Raw genomic sequence first — 17,051 nt, forward strand, 5'->3', positions numbered from 1 at the left:
GAGAATGTCGGTGTATATATCTATGGATACGAGACGGTCATGCATGACACTTTTGGATATCCTTCTAAGTGCTCTATAGGGCTTGATGAATTGCTTGGTCTGCATTCATATCATTGTTTGTACTTGCCATAGTCAAGTATTAACCTGGCAATATTTTTAGTTTGTTAGCATTTGCCAGTGAACCATTGTCTCTTTAGGTGGTTAATGTTATTGGAGTTGTTAGAACACTTTAAGTAAGCATAATTAATCTGATAGGACTGATGTGGAACATCTGGTTAATAAACTGTGACTCTTAGAAAGGTCCATGTGACAAACCATTTTTTCCAATCCAAACAGCAGATGAGACATTTTTCCTTCTGTATTATGAGATATTTTTTAATTCCATAATAAAGGTTGTGGCAGGCTTCCAGTTGAATTATGTAAATTTCATCATGATACGACATTGTTATTCTTCGAAATATGCATGAAATTCCATTTGTTAATAGGGTCTCCACTTTTTCCGATGTATTTTAGGATGTTTAGCTTGGACTAGTTAGTCTACAATGTGTTTAAACTTGTTCATCTTGATAAAGAAAAATTTCAGATAAAAAGTTCAACTTTAAAGTAGTGAATTATGTTTCTTTATTATGAATTATAATATGGCCGTTCTGGATCCGAATTTTTTGAGTTGAGACCAGTTTATACATGGACCTGACTCGACCCAAATGATCAATTAGGTCAAAAATTATAGCCATGGACCCGACCCGATATATTATTGGGTTGGGTCTAGGTCCAACATTAGGGTCCGAACAAGTAACTGGGTTAGGTCGGGGTTACTCATGATCCGGTCCGGCTCGACCTATTTGCACCCCTAAGGTTGATTGGCTGGCTCTTTTCTCTCTCCTATTTAGAGTGACTTGACAGTGATGGGACTTGAGTTGGATAAATGCTAAGTGCTAACTCCACATCCTAATTTTTTATTATTATTTTATATAAAAATGGAGCAGCTCTACTCTCAAGCATCCATCCAATGTTGTTTGACTGTCCTAGGGTTTCATCATGTCATAAGCAAGTGAGGGCGAAAGTATGATCTCAGAATTAGAATCTCAGCATAAAATCCCAAAGCTACTTAATTTTTCATTTTTTGGTTCAGGAGCCCGATGCGGTTCAGGAGGAGACACTAGTGAGAGATTGAGCATCTTCTACCGAGGCCCTATGAAGACCAGACAGTGGATTAACTGCATCTTGCTGCCTTACATTGCAGGGTTGGCATATTATTTGGGAGAGGGCAAGTCCCAATTATGGAGCTCATGACCCATCCCAAATCAAAGTGCCCGTTACTTGCCTCGAGAAATACGAGATCTTCAATTAAATTTCCAGGTGCTGAGAAACACTAGTCTGACCATAGGGAGGCAGATATAGTGGCAGACAAATTGCAGAGTGGGAAAGCACAATAAGCAGTACAAAACTGTGGTGAAAAAGATATCCTCGGAGCGGGTTTCATTATTAGGAACGCGAACTCTAGGGTTGTGGCTAAGAGCTGCCTGGGCAGGTCTTCGATATGCTCAGTATGTGCTCTCAGCTAATTTAATCATCTTGGAGGATGACCCGACTACAGTTATCAATTGAATTTAGAAGGGTCCGAGAGTCACTGCTGCTGCTGACTATCCCTTGATTCGCAATATCTGAATGATGATGAAGGACGGAGGAATTGTCCAAACAAAGCATGTATTAGAGAAGCCAACGGGACTGCAGATTGGATGGCCATGTACATGGCCAATCATGCCAATAGCACCCTGTGGATGAGGATTGGGGAGCTGCCTCGAAAGCTCCGTGATATTTTGTCTTTCAATTTTATTGGATGCATCCGTACATGTGTTGTATGAATCACCCGATCTAGCAAAAAAAAAAGAAAAAAGAAAAAAGAAAGGTGGTACCGGGCACGTTGTATACAAGAACCTGATAAATACCGCATCTTAAGAAAATGCTTTTAGCCATCGAGTCTTCTTAAATATGAATGCACAGCTCTGCAAATCCAGTATTTTGAGCAATAGACAGTGTTGGGTTGTTATCAGGAAAAAATGCTTATTTTGCCCTCGCTGATTCAACCAAAACCAGTTATCACACACTGTACACCATCCCTCACATAGCATTTTCCATGCAAAAAAGTGCATCTCAGATGCTTATGACTACTAGCAGGGATGACGGTTTGACCAATCACTGCAGTTACTACTAGAAAATTGCATGTTTCTTCTGAGGCTGCTTACAAAAAGTTCGTCAGGAGAAAAATTTCCTTTTCAAACAATCAAAGAGCCAAAAATATTACAATTGATGTGGTGTAAAACTGTAAATACGAATCGTAAGAGGCGTATCACAATTATACAACTGAATGCCGACAAGATCGTATAGTTATTTACATATTGTATAGGGTTGCCGTCATTCTGTTCCATAAAGAATCTCTGTTCAAATTGCTATACACCTGCCATCATCCAGAGAAAAACATTAAATATTTGAAGAAATTATGGCCCATTAAATAGTCAAGCTTACCTAATTCTTACAAGATGCTGGCATACATTGCACAGGCAGCTGCAACCTGAATCTGGTGAGAAGATATCCAACAAGTAAACTAAAATGAGTTCTGCCAAAATGACGAGGACGAAGAACATGGCTTAGCCTCCCTTCCAACAACAATTCATGGATGGGATGGACGTGCAACTGCTTAAAACGCTGTACTCTCTCTTTTCGTAATCCTATGATGAAGAAGATCCTAAATATTTCTCCATAGATTCTTTTTTATGCTCTGGATCAAGGCTGCAGTTCAAAACATAATGTTAGCAAAGAGCATCGAGTGGCTGGGTAGTTCAGTAATGCCAATTCCTAAGGAAAAGAAACAAAAGTAAAAAAAACGTCTACTTCACAGTGAAGTCTTCACTACTACTGAAAGCTCTGTGCACCAACACGGTTTTTGAAACGTTGTCATACTTAGAAAAAAGGGAAAACAGAGTACCCAGAGTATTTTCTGTCCAGTTAGTCACCGATTCCTACATGATCATTATATTTTCAATTACCATTCAAAAAGTACCTTAATCTATGTTGCATTGGTACCAGATTGCTAAACCTATGCAAGAAACATGACAATAAGGATTCTAATTGTCCAAATCAGACACCAAAGACTCCAGTCTCATTAAATAGTTCTATTCCAGTTTTGTACTTGTTTGATTGAAGAAACTAAATACTTCAAGCACCTGTTTTTTGCAAAGAGCTATATACTTGATACTCTTCTACTTTATATTAATCATTCTAGTACCCAACATTGACAGATGTACCAGTTGCAATGTAAAGTAGAACTCATCTAACAGGCAGGACAATGGCTGGTGTATTTTCTGGGTTATGTCCATAAAGTGGAAATGGTCCTGCTGAACTTATGAAATTGCCTGGATTATGACATACAGTGTACTTGCACAAGGTGTATAAATTAACTTAACAAATATTTCCACTTAAGCAATTCATGTGAAGAAATAACCTGTTTCTAAGTCCAAGAAGTGCACAGTGCATTGCACGAGCAGAAGCAGAGACAGGAGCTACAGCAGCAGCAGGAGCTGCTCGCAAAGCAGCGGCCAGAGCTGATCCAGCACCAGCACCACGCTGGTAAGCCTTTAGAGGAGTCCCAAGTAGAGCAGAGGCAGTCCTACTAAGGCCATCGCTAAGACTCTCATAAGCCTGCAGACAAATAAGATGGAAAAGACTTGTCAAGCTACATAAAGCCAAAGATGACATGAAAAATGGCCTATAAGCAGAACAGATCTCACAAAGACTGGAAAATGGGTCAATCATGCAAAGCAAGCATGGACGAGGAGATCTACCATGCAGAATGACATTATCAATGACATTCTGCTTAGCAATAGAAGCTAGTTCTAACAAGATAGCTTGATCAATTGGCTAATTTTACTGATAAAAATCCAGGCACATGAACTTCAGCAGTAAACAAACTTCATGCTCTTAGATGTAAGTCAAACCCCCTCCTAATTAAATCTTAGCAACTTTCAGTATCACCTTATAGTTTCATTCTCACTGAAAGGAAGAAGAGCAAATAAGTAAGGTGGAAAACCAGACTAATCAAACACAAATTCCCAAGTAATAAGTCACAAAATATTACAGTGGCTTCTCCTATCTAGATATTCTTCCCTCCATGGTAAAGAAAAATATCTAAATAAATGTGTGGGGGCAATTTGATGCCCATACTTACTAAAAGACACAGGAGTACAAGGGCAAATATAACAAAATGAAGATCAAGATCAAGGCTTACCAAAATTTGCATCTTTGTGGCCCATGATGAGATATGCTGAATCGTATTAAAATGAGATGTTTATAAATGGCAAAGGTGCATCGTACTGGCACATACTACAACCGTCTTGAATTGTGTGGCTGTATGGCATTGATACTGAACAAAGACTCAACATGGGAGTGTACCATCTTGGTACGCCAAACTGACCTCCATACGGGGAGTACCGACACTATACTAGCATGGTACCGATATGGGATCCAGTATTGAGACAGCAAACCTTGAATGGCATTGAAGAATTCTGAAATTTTAGCTGTGAACCAAACATTCATCATGGTCTTATAATGTAATGTAGTCCAAAGATGGCCCAGGGAGAGGTTAGATAATATGATATTAAAAACCAATGATTGTGAGAAGTGATATGAATGTTCTCATTTCATAGGACATGCTTTTGTAAAGGAAGCAAGGTTAAAATAACATTCATAGAATCGAAATTATATTGATGGGACAAATATTATTTTGTTTATGAATTTGTTGGATGGATCAAAAAGATAGGCCATGAAAATTACAATAGTATCAAAAAGTTGTAATAGAGATGATCAAGGATTAAGAACCCAAGAACACTAGAATGTCTCACCAATACCATACCATTCCATAGAATAAATGATTTGTAGCATGGGTGTGAGGCACCGGTTCAGGCATGGACTAGGAGGTTGGCCATCTTGATAGGCATCGGTCGGGACAAGCCAATATGCTAGCTTGGTTTGCTAGTATCAATTGAGACAGCTAGATCCCATTGTTTTGAAAATTTAAAAAAACTCCTTGCCCCTTGTTCTCTTTTCTCAAGAGAGCGGCTAAGATAGACTTAAGTATTTCTAGGGCCAAGCTAGATTTGGTGATTGGGTCGATGGTTTATAGCAACATCAACATAGTAGGATCAAACTTGGATCGGTTTGATCTTGGCCCAAAAATCGTAGCTTGAACCTAGCCCACTAGCAAAAAAGAGGGCCCAAACCTGACTTGATCAGGCCTGAAGAAGTTCAACTAAACGAGCTTAGTGTGACCTAACTCAAGCTCGGACCAACTTGAGCCAAATAATGAAGCAATGGCTCCCACAGCTAGGTGGGAGGTGAAAGAAAGGAAGATTAACTAGATGGATTGGAGAGGCGGGGGAGAGAGAGGGAGAGAAGGTACGTCGTCTCGATGCTAAGCCTCGTATTGGTGCCATTCTATCACTATGTTGGTATGTCCAGTATGACGGCCAGTTCGGCATACCAAGTGTCGGTACACTCTCCATACCATGTATTAGTACCGAACTGGTACGATATGGTATACTCTATACTGCTCGTTCGATATGATATCGCATACCATAGAGCGAGGTGCTTTGGCATCAGAAGGGTATGGACACAAAAATGGAGGGATGAGAGGACGCAGATGGGGTGTTGTTCTAGCAACTAGGATGGAGGTAGGAGAGGGTGCTGGAGGGATTGGAGGGATGAGAGAAGTAGCTGCTCTAATGGCCATGAGGAGAGGGAGGGGAGAAGTAGATCAAGAGAAGGGTGACTTGGTTGATGCATGGGTAGTCAAGGATGGTCGGCCGTGCCAAAGATGGGTTGGGGGAACGGGAGAGGTAACAAGCGTGTAAAAGAACGAGAATGGGAGGAAGATATGAGAATAGATTTTAGGATTTTTAGTAAAAAGTATATATATATTTATAAAAAGATAAAATAATTCTATATAATTGAAATTGGATTTGATTCTGCAACGTTTGGGTAATATGTGGTAAGTTCGAGCCTAGTACGATTTTAATTCAATCTAGTGTTTTGAACCCTCTAACTTGGACCAAACCAGATTGGCAATCGGGTCATGAGTTCGTGGTTCGATGTATCGATAAAATATCTTGTTCCCTTGAGTCTCCATGTTAACATCACACTCCTCAAATCTCCGATACTTGACCATCTTCAATTCAAATCCCCTCTAATTTCATCATTGCCATTAAGCCTCCTTAGATGGTCCTACTCTTGCCGTCTTTGAGCCTCCACATGCCATTCTCCTCGAAACGTTGCCATTGAGCCCCCCAAGCCGTCCCTACTCAACTTGCACTGTCAAGACCCTCATTGGCTGCCCTCCTCAAGCCATCAACATCCAGCCCTCCACATGACATGCTCCTCTCTTTATAATCGCAGAATGGCCGACAATCCGACCACTTATCCCCTATACTCACCATCAATCTCCCCTTGCTGTCTGTCTTCACCTCCAAGACCTCCCATGTTAGCCCTTGCATTAGCCAAAGGAACGAGTATGAAGTTTCTAGCAATCGGCATAAGAGATCGAGCTTTTTTTTATTTTTATCCCATTCCCTATTCTTTCTCACCAGTTGACCCAAAGGTTTTTCTTGTTTGATCAAGGCAGCTTGACGGTTGAATCACCGAGGTTAATGGTAGTTAGTACTATATGGTAGAATTTATAAAGTTTTTCTTGTTTTAGAATTTAAAATGTTTAAATATAGCCGGGGCCCTGGATGCGCTAGCGATCGGCACATTAGGGGAGTGCTTGCCCGGGTTTCTCGGCCTGGTATCCTGCACCTCGCGTTTATGATATCTACATTCAACTGTGCCCCGGAGACACGACCCTGAGACCAATTCCTCCTTCGAGCCTTTTTTCTTCGAGAAAATACTGACTCCCGAGGTGATCAGCCAAATTCTGCCGTTCCCGGCTGCATTCTCCACAGTAATGGCTTTACAATCCTTTCCCAAGCATCTGGTCATTCTTTTTCATTATAGATTTATTTTAAAACAAATTTTAAAAAATAGTAAAATAAAGACAAATTATATGGTAGTTAGTACTATAAATTAAACCCTTGGAGATGACAATGTTGACAAAAAACATATGTAGAATGGCTAAGTCTAGCACCAATAAATAATAAACAAACAAACAAACAAGAGGAAAGAACTTTGGACCATCTCATATAGAAAGACGACTGTTTGAGATAGTTGGGCATAATTTTAAAAATAAGAAAAGATTCATGACCATATTGTAGTATACGGGTCATTATCAACATAGATTAATTTTTGACAAATAACAATACAAGCCAAAATGCAATGGTTTAGGCCATAACAAAAGGTACAGAAGTATGTGTCCTTTCATCACAATAGCAATACACCAGCACCAAAATCCATATGCACCACTTTTATGGTAAAGTATGGAGGGCTTTTTTATCCTTGATCTTAGTTTCTTTAAGTAGTATATAGTATTTTAAAATTTTTATCTTGAAAGTCAAGCTTTCTTTTCTTAGTTAATTGCTTTTGTTATCTGATCTAATTTTGATCATGCTAGTTTGTCTATAGAATTCTTTCGATAGAACAGTCTGCATATATAGAAGTTCTCATCGGCAAAAAAATAATGCTATCATATGGTTTAGGATTCTACATTAATTTATACTTTAAAATTTAAATAGATTAATTCATGTTTGATTGTTCAAACAGATCTATGTCCTACTAGAATGAGTGACCTAAATGAAGATGCAACAGTTTTTTGTATTGCATCTTAGCATGGTAAACTTAACTTTTAATAGTGTCATCTATTGTAACATGCACTTATGTAAGTGTAATTGATCCATCAGCATGCTACAAATACAAGCTTATCCTGAATCAGCATAACATACACATTCATCAAATGAACATGAAGCACTAGCGTTGAATGAGACACAAAAAAAATGAATCCAACATAAACCCAATCCTTATTTAAATGAGATCCCAAGTGTTCTGAACCATAAGAAAGAAAAGTTTGATGTGGTCAGAAAATCCATAAGAAGGTACCCCAAGAAAAAGTTAATACTAGGTGAAATATGGCCGAAGCAGCAATTAGACATGATCACAAATGGGTTTATACATTTATACATTTTCTTTCTGGATTCTTGAAGATACATGGAAAAGTTATATATGTGATTAACAACATGTGTGTGTGTCTAATGTGTATTTGTATGGGTGTGGTGTGGGTGTGTGTGTGTGTTGTGTGTGTGGGTGGGTGTGGGTGCGTGTGCGTGCAATATGTTCAGCAGAAGTGAAAAAAGGAACTCATATAAGAAAATCCGAACACAGACTTTTTAATCAGCTACATGACATTAACCATATTGTTGATCTGAATGAAAAAACTTGCTTACTTTGTGAGGAGCAACAATCTTTGAGGGATTAAAATTTCTTATGGTTATGAGCTATCTTCACCAATTGTTAGAGTGCAACAAATATAGTACGTTTTAAATCAGTCTTCATACTCTGGCAGAATTTTGGAATTGAAACTATGGATATACGCTAGGTGAACCCTCCTAAGATAGCAAATGTCTCTTCCATGGAACAGTATACCGCATGTATAGTCTCGTTCCAATGCTTAGGATGGTAATTGCAAGGGGATAAAATGTGCATTAAAGCTCCAAATAAACCACCTACCCTTGTATATGGTGTGCAAAAGCGGATTTAACATTGGGTTGGGTATGCAAAGCAAAGAGGGAGGAACCATAACTCCCTCTCCTCCTCTCTCTCTCTCCCTGTGCGATTGTCGCCTTCTGCTACTCAGCGAGAGACAGGAGGTGATGGCGAAGTGGTCAGCATAGCTCCTTGCCTTTTTTTCCATTAACACTTCCAACCACCATGCTTGAGGCCACTACCCCTACTTTGCTTCCACCTCCTTTGACACTACCCCACCACCTCCTTCTTTGACACTGCCCCGCCTTTGTCCCACATCATTCAATGTTTCGATGCTTGTACTAGGGATGGCAATTTATGACTCGACCCACAATTGACATAGTTTAAGAGGTTTTAGGCTTGGAAATGAGCCTAGGCTGCAAACCGGTCAACTTGACTACGAATTGGATTGGGTTTAGGTTTAACAGTCATAACTTGTTTAACCCATTTAATAGTTAGGTTCTGATGCAACCTGGCTTGTTTATATCCGATTAACCTGTTTAACCTATTTAAAATCCATATAAAACTTTTATAACCTGTTTATCATAATCGGACTTCCTTATTAAACAAATTATGCGATTGGGTTGGGTTACTTGTTTAATAAAGATGTTGCATTAAGATTTGGATTTTTGACCTATTTAATAAATAGGTTGTATTTTGGTTGATATTGTTTGACCCAACTAGCATCCGACCTGACCTGACCCGACCCAGTTGCCACCCCTACCTATACTAGTGTCAATTTTCTATTGGAATAGTACGGTAGTGGTGGTACGGTACCATCCCATTCCAACGGTATTTTAATCCTAGTTCTAGATTGTTGGTAGTTCTCATCTTTTATCTTCAGAATCCTGAAAAGAAACAATTGTAATCAAAGGGAGCTCAAATATTTCTTTGCACTTTTCTTTTTAATATATTAACATTAGTATGAACATTTCAATCTAATTTGAAAGATATTAGTCTAAGCAAAGACCTAGCATATATCTAATATACGGGTTCTGGAGGTTTATAATTTGTAATCCAAGCCTTTATTCACCAAGTATAACAATTCTTACATATGGTATTCCCTTAACCTTTCATAGTCATGAACTCATTATATTGTCCTCCTTAGTTGATCCTGAGTGCAGCAATTTTTATAGTTATTGCTATTAGATACTCGTGGGTTGCACAATCATTAGACACAAACATCTAATTCTATCAAATAATAACTAATGTTTTTCTTTCTTATCTACAAATTTTTTTTTCAGAACTTTGTATATATAGTCTATTAGTGATTTTCCTTCCATTTGATTTAGGAGAGAATGATGGAGGCCATCCCCAGATATAGAGGCCCAAGGTCACTAATAGTCATTTTAGATTTAGCTGTTTATGACTATTATTGAAAAACAGACTTTATATAATTTGGCTAGAAGCTTGACAAAAAAGTGTCTTCTGGATCACATGATATAGTCAATATGATAAGCAAAATACTTATAAAAGGTTCATTTACCTTTTCAAAACACTCAAATCCTGTACATTCAAACTCTCAATTTACAAGCACTATTCACCATTCTTTTCATTATGAGGTTCACTCCTTCAACGAAGATTTGAATAGTCAATGAACTTGCACTGTGACCATATCTACAACCTAGACATCGGAAGTTGAAAAATGTTCTACATGCATATTTCAAACAAGAAAATAAAGCATAACAAATCAACCATATGCAGCATGTACCAATGTATCGGTGCATTTCATATGATACCTATGATGACCTGCACAAGCGTGTATTTAGTCCCACATCAAAATGCAGGGAGTGTGATGATCCATGTTGGCATGTCTAGTCCCATACCACGTGTGTGTTGGGGAGCTCTTCAGTACTTAAGTAGGGCAAGGACCTTCTGGCTAATCTTGAGGTGAGGTCTTAGGTCACTACCAATTGTGCTGGAGTTGATCCAACCCATGCCCATGTGGACCAAAGAACACTTGAGCACAAGCTAACCACAATCTGGTTGTGATGCTTTTATTGGACCCTTCCCTCGACGAGGATGCTAGGGCTTAAAGCAGAGGACAGGTGGAGGGAAGTGTGATAATCTATATGAGCGTGTGTTTAGTCCCACATTAGAATAGTAGGAGTGTATAAAAACCCGCATTAGCGTGTGTTTAGTCCCACATTGAGTGTGCATTGGGGAGGTCTTAGGTACGCAAGTGATGTCAAGGGCCCTAATTAATAACCTTCTAGCTAGCTTTTTGGGATGAGGTCTGGTCATTACAATGCTGCTCATTCCGAATCTATTCCTCGATTTTGAAAAAGGTCAATTATACTTTCAAAGCCCACAAGATGCATCCAGCAATTCCGTTAAGGTTTTAATAGTAGTGAATAGTGATTTTAGGGTCTTCAATTAGGTTAAAAATATTTTATATCCAATGTTACATAATTTATAACTAAAGTTTTCTTTATTGTTGTGTAACAAGGTATAATCATCAATACACATCCAAGATGATTAGGAATGCAAATTTTGTTTGTGAAAGTGAAATATGATACACTGTTAATGCCAGAATTAAATGAACACTAAAACTAATTTTAATCTTTACATATCTTATGTTGGTTAGCAGTACTTTATCAGTACATAATTAATTGTTAATACTATAATCACAACTAACAAAACTAATCTTAAACTTTAGATATCTTTTGTATGTTAGCGTCTCTTCATGGGATGCATAGCATGATAGCATGGTTCATTATCTAGTACTCTAGTGATGTAATAACTCTCCAATTTATCTTGGAAAAAGGAAATCTCCGTTAATGTGAATTTTTTCTTTCCCTGCCATATCTAGGAAAATTAGTTTTCTTTTCCATTTTTACTACTTCCTTTTGGACTTTTCAAAAGTTATTCAGGTCTTTTCATTGAGGAACTTCAAGTATCAGCTAAGATCTTTACTAAACCCCAACTTGTGATTGTGGCTGATACCTCAAGCCACAATACATGAATAATTAGTTTCATATCAGATCAAGCTTCACATTTATGAGTAATTTATACCCAACAATCAATTATTAAAGCTACCTCTAAATCCTATGCTTAATTCTGCTTATTTGAAACCAAGTGAGCAATATTAACAGAACAAACATTTGAAATATCAAGAAGAATGTGTTTTACAATAAAGTCATAGTAAGTTAGTTACACTGTTACACTACTCAAGGAAGTCTACCTGCTGGATCCCTTGTTGTGCATCTTCAGGTTGATTAGATCGTACATTACTTTTTCTTCTGCTTGTTTCAGATAATGAGCCAGATGTCGGAATGCTCGAAAGAACGTATTCTGTTTGAAGCAAGATATCATGGGCTCCAGATGCCAAATGCACCCCTAGCCCGACAGCTTCAATTGAAATGCTTCTAATAAAAGCCATTGCACCTGTCAAATATGCCTCAATCAGTACATTTTAATTATCATTTGCTCAAAATGCAGAAGTTTGAGAAACAAGGACACTGCAGCATAGTATGCTCAGACAAAAAGAAAAAAAATCAATTAAATGAAATTATCCATTAGGATTTATGCTATATGAATAGGGCCTGAGCTCCAAAGACTAGATGCAGCAGGCATTGATAAGAAACTCCTGTGCAAAATCATTGTTGCTAGACAATGGAACTAGTTCTGGAGGCATAGAATAAATAAGGAAAAGGTCATTACTCAGTTATGTTCCTGTCAACTTAGGGCCTTGGGAGGGGAAAACTAGCAACAGACCTAACATTTGGCATTTTTTTATACAAAGTGACTGCCCCAGGACTAGAAACCATGCCATTGAACTTGCCTCCCAAGTATTTACCATTGCACAAAGCAATGGCCCCTTTCTCGAGGAACATAATACAGATGCAAAATACAGGAATCCTATGAGCAAGATTTGTATGCTCAAAAGACAGAATAATGCACAAAAAATTCTATTCAACCATGAATAAAACAAAATAACTTGATAAAGAAAAATAAAGAAGCTTAGGAATCATACTACAGAGCGAGAAATTGAGGGAAAGCAATAAGGGGAAACACGCACAATGTTCATTGGAGCAATTTGAGGGAACACTTTTTTCTCCAATGATGCTATTGAAAACAATTATGTTCCATGAGAATATAAGTTATAGTTGGGCAGAAAAGCAAGGGACCATTTTCCCTCATCTAATCAAAAATGGCATAATGGTGCATTACATGCATCATATTCAAGGTTATGTGGTACCTTCAAAGACAGCATATTAGATGAAATAAAAACCCAATTCAATCAAAAGAACATTGTTACATTATATGTTAGCTAATATTTTATAATCATCAGATATTAAACACTGAATTCAAGATTATGGATTCAAGTATTCAACTATTAAATTATCATTTTAATATTGAAGCAGACTAAATAACTGAAGAGTATCTAACCCGGCATGAAACCACAAAGCTACTTTTGAGGTCACTTAGGCTTCATTTGGTCAGGGTATGTTAGATTACAGGAAAATATGATGATTTCTAGGAATCATTTATTTGAGAAAATGATTGTGGGGAAAAATAAATTTTACCATGTTTAGTTGGTGGAAAAATTACTGTGGAAATGGCACAGGAAAGAGATTACTATTTTTAGTTGGAGGTAAGCTTATGTGGGAGTATTGCTAAATTTCCAAGTTCCAAAAATAGTGCTCTTGAATAAACAATACAAGTAATGACATTTGTGGGTTTCAACAAAAAAGTGGGTCATTTCCGTCAAGCAATTTTAGATTACCTCTACCTGGTAATTTGGCTAGGACCCCCTTGGTGGCATTTATTTTACCTTCTTTCTTAGTAAAATAGGCATGGGACCTACTATTTATTTTACCATCTCTCTCATCCTCACATTGTACCAAGCATGGTAATCTGACATAGAATTTATTTTCCAATGCCAGATTACCCCCAACCAAACGAACCCTTAAGCATTTGGTGGTTGCATAGGTACTTATTCGAGATATAACTAATTAATGTTCTACTAACATGAGTTTTACGGGGTAAATTGATAAATTAATTTATGTTAACCATGGTCTAGAACAAGGTAACTTTTGGGAAAATGTAATGCATTGGACGTGAAGGGCATAATTTGTAATGGTATTGCAAATACTTTTAAGCAAGATCCGCAATCTTGATACTGAGTATCGTATCGGTACCTTATTGATTTGGTACGGTATGATATGGTACACTTATATGCCAAATAGCTCTCCAATTATTTTTCTTAATTTTTATTTTGGTATGCCTCGGTATGAATAGGAATGCACATCGGTATGCCTCGATATACCTTGGTACAGGGCGGTAAGCCTCAGTACGGACGGTACGGAGCTTGTACCGACTTAAAGGAGTATTTCGTATTAGTTTTCTGCCGGTACAGTATGGTATGTGCTGTACTGGGCAGTACAGGGAGGCACGGCGGACCATGCTTTAAAGTGTCTCCTCATCATGGTGATTCTTACCTCTTGCTCAAATCATCTGGAGTTGTTATATAGAAGGCACCAGATCGCTAGTTAATTTCATTTTTATCATTGTCAATTATATAATCTCCGATGCAGTTGTCTTATTGGAGACCATAATGTTGAAAAGGGCAAAAGACCATATTTTCCTACAAATGGTAAAGTATATTTGTTATCTAAAAAAAGCAGAATTTCCGTCTTACCTCTTTGTATTCCCTTAAGCAACTTGTGATCTTTCCTGTAACTTTTTACCGGCAAGGAAACCAATTTTGATGTGCCGGAACTGACAGCAAACAATGACTTTATAGGAGCGAGCCCTTTTAATAATTTATGAACCTAAGACAAAACGTATGCATTCCCAGTTAGCATGAAAAATTTGGTATATCATATAGTACAATTATTATTCTCCTGAAGAACACGAAGGAAATAGGTTAAAACCTGGTTGTGAGAAATATCTTCCAACCAGTCCCCAAATACTGTTTCACATATGCTGCTCCACCCATAAACACCAACAGCACAAACATGTTTGAGATGCAGGTCAATTCCCTGCAATAAGCCACACAACCATCATGCCTGCAGTTAAATTACAGGAAAGCTAAAGCAAAATTAAAGTTGGTAATATGCCAGCAGAGATACAAAACAAATATCAATCACTAAAACTAATTGCTTGGTCAAGCTCCACTAAAATAGAGGTAAGTTATGACCAAATCTCTAATATGTATAGTAGACTACTAAAATCAGGCACCTGCAAATGCATGTCTCCGTCAGTTTTAGTCAAGTTAAATTAGGCAAGCAAAAAGTAAATAAACCTATGTTGAAATTATGATAGAGCATTGATCTAACACCATCCTCCTTTTTCTGATACATATATTCCTCGGTGCCGAGCTTTTCTCAAACAGGGTTTAAAAGTGAGAGACTAACAAAGTGATTACTCCTCCACACCCAAAGAAAAAAAAAGTAAGGAGCTACTTTCAGTTCAAGAAAGGATGACTGACTGGTGGACTAGGAGTTGGAGAATCAAACAGTAATTTGCATTTGAGCAGTACAAACATCTGAACTTTCAGTTCAGATGTGAATTACAAAACTACAAAATGCAGAGAATGGTTTTGGAAGCATGATCTTTCTTAACACCTTCAAGAGTCATTGTGTTTCAAATTCAATAAAATTAACAATAATCATTATGTTGATTTCAAATAGTTTACATAATTTTTGTAGTTCTGGATGACATCCCTGTAAAAGCTGATTGCCAAGAGATACACAAGCTTGAACATTTTTTTCCCATTTAGGATCCATAAACAGGAGAACAGAGAGACAGAGAGAGAGATGATGATGACAAACCTCATAGAATCAGGGCAGCATGGATGAAGTAGAGTGTGATTATTTTTTTTCGTGATCTTTGCATGTTCAGACATTATGTAAATTACATGAGACAGTAGTGAGGCCTGCAATGTTGTATAGTAACCAAAGTATTGGGCACTAGAGGGAGAACCTGCAAAGCAAGAAGCATCTAGAAAAGAGGATGCTGAATGCAAGCTTAGGTGCAGCAAAGTTTGACCTGCACCCACCAATTAGCCCAAAGGCCCCAAACCAACCCAGAATAAACGGGTTCGAGCAGGGCATATTTAAAGTCAGGTCGGTTCTGGGTGACCTGAAAGCAAGCTGATTATAAATGGGTGAATCTGGCCCTGCTCCCAAAAAAAAAAAGTCCCAATGGGTCACCCGAGGTGAACCAATTGGGAACTAGCTAGCTCTTACATCCAGCATAGTTGATAGCTATCTAACTTTTTCCCACGTTGTGACAAAATGGGTAATAGACAGTGATGGATAAGGTGCATCATGGGTTTTCAGATGTGGGATTGCATTTTAGCTAATTTTTCATCACTTAGTTTATGACTATATATATCCTAAATTCCTATTTTTTGTGTGATTGTGATGATATTTTTGAAGTTAATTTGATTTTGTTGTTTGTGATTCTTATATACCATGTTTGCCTATATTTTTTAGTGATTCATATGATTGACAAGTGAAAACTTAAATGGGTTGGTGGATATGGGTTACGTGAAATAAGTGGGTTGAGTATGGGTTTACATTTTCCAGCCCAATTATCCATGGGTCAGGTTTCGGTTGAGTTTTTTGACCAAAAAACGACGACGCAACCTGAATTCAACCCAACCTGACTTGCTATTCCTATGCATGCTTGTTTGTACCAAGAAGAAAAATAATGTCAGCATGAGTGCAATAGATGAGCTTAAGCTGCAATATTGGCATTATTTGTACATGAAGAGCCCCCAATAAAGAGTGGATCTCAGATTTTTGTCCAAGGTCAAGAGGAGGTGACAAGATCTCAAGTGGCTTTGATGGAAATGGTAATTGTTAGATGTTTTGCACCAGGGTTTTAAGTATGGTACAATGGCCTTGCCTGTCACCAACCAAAATGGTATGTGTCATGCTGAGCGAGCACTGCATGCTACAGTACTCTAACACCCAAAAAAATAAAAAAATATGAAAATCCTTTTTCAATTAAAATATTAAAAAGGGGTTAAATAGGTGTCATGCTGACCCAAGTCAAGTGCTAGTACCGGCCCTGTCTTGGAATGGCAGTTGAAACCATGATTTGCACTTTGAATGGTGGGATGGCTCACAAATATTAGCATAGGCTAGATCTTAGTTATACATGTACAGGGAAATATGATATAACTACACAGACCAAGGGCAACCTTTGCCACAGTATGCAATTGAGGAGTACTATTGCACTATAAAATCTGTTACCCACTGCAATGAAACAATTGGAATTTCCAACTATATTCTCATAATGGAGAAAAAAGATTTCTGGGATAGTAGTACACCAAATTGCATGTTGCATCAATTTGCATCCTCGACCTCTATTGC

At 37.8% G+C, this 17,051-nt stretch overlaps 1 protein-coding gene across 3 annotated transcripts in view; it reads right to left on the reverse strand.

Annotated features, from left to right (window-relative positions):
- Positions 1–2,187: 2,187 nt before the first annotated feature.
- The window catches only part of LOC103715027 (autophagy-related protein 2-like), a 32,997-nt gene continuing 18,133 nt past the window's right edge, over positions 2,188–17,051 (reverse strand). Inside the window, exons 9-14 of one of the 3 annotated variants that reach the window (XM_008802525.5) lie at positions 14,601–14,708; positions 14,366–14,498; positions 11,906–12,108; positions 3,503–3,699; positions 2,538–2,790; positions 2,188–2,458 (exon numbers count right to left, since the gene is read on the reverse strand). In XM_008802525.5, coding sequence (XP_008800747.3) covers positions 2,730–2,790; positions 3,503–3,699; positions 11,906–12,108; positions 14,366–14,498; positions 14,601–14,708 — 702 coding nt within the window. In that variant the 3' untranslated portion in view covers positions 2,188–2,458; positions 2,538–2,729. Of the gene's footprint in view, positions 2,459–2,526; positions 2,791–3,502; positions 3,700–11,905; positions 12,109–14,365; positions 14,499–14,598; positions 14,736–17,051 lie in introns of those variants that run through there. The other 2 variants (XM_008802524.4, XM_026807670.3) reach the window with 2 other exon arrangements.

The sequence above is a fragment of the Phoenix dactylifera genome, chromosome 18, assembly GCF_051530095.1.
Source record: "Phoenix dactylifera cultivar Ajwa chromosome 18, Ajwa_hap1_PhDact_Kaust_v1.1, whole genome shotgun sequence".
Taxonomy (NCBI): domain Eukaryota; kingdom Viridiplantae; phylum Streptophyta; class Magnoliopsida; order Arecales; family Arecaceae; genus Phoenix; species Phoenix dactylifera.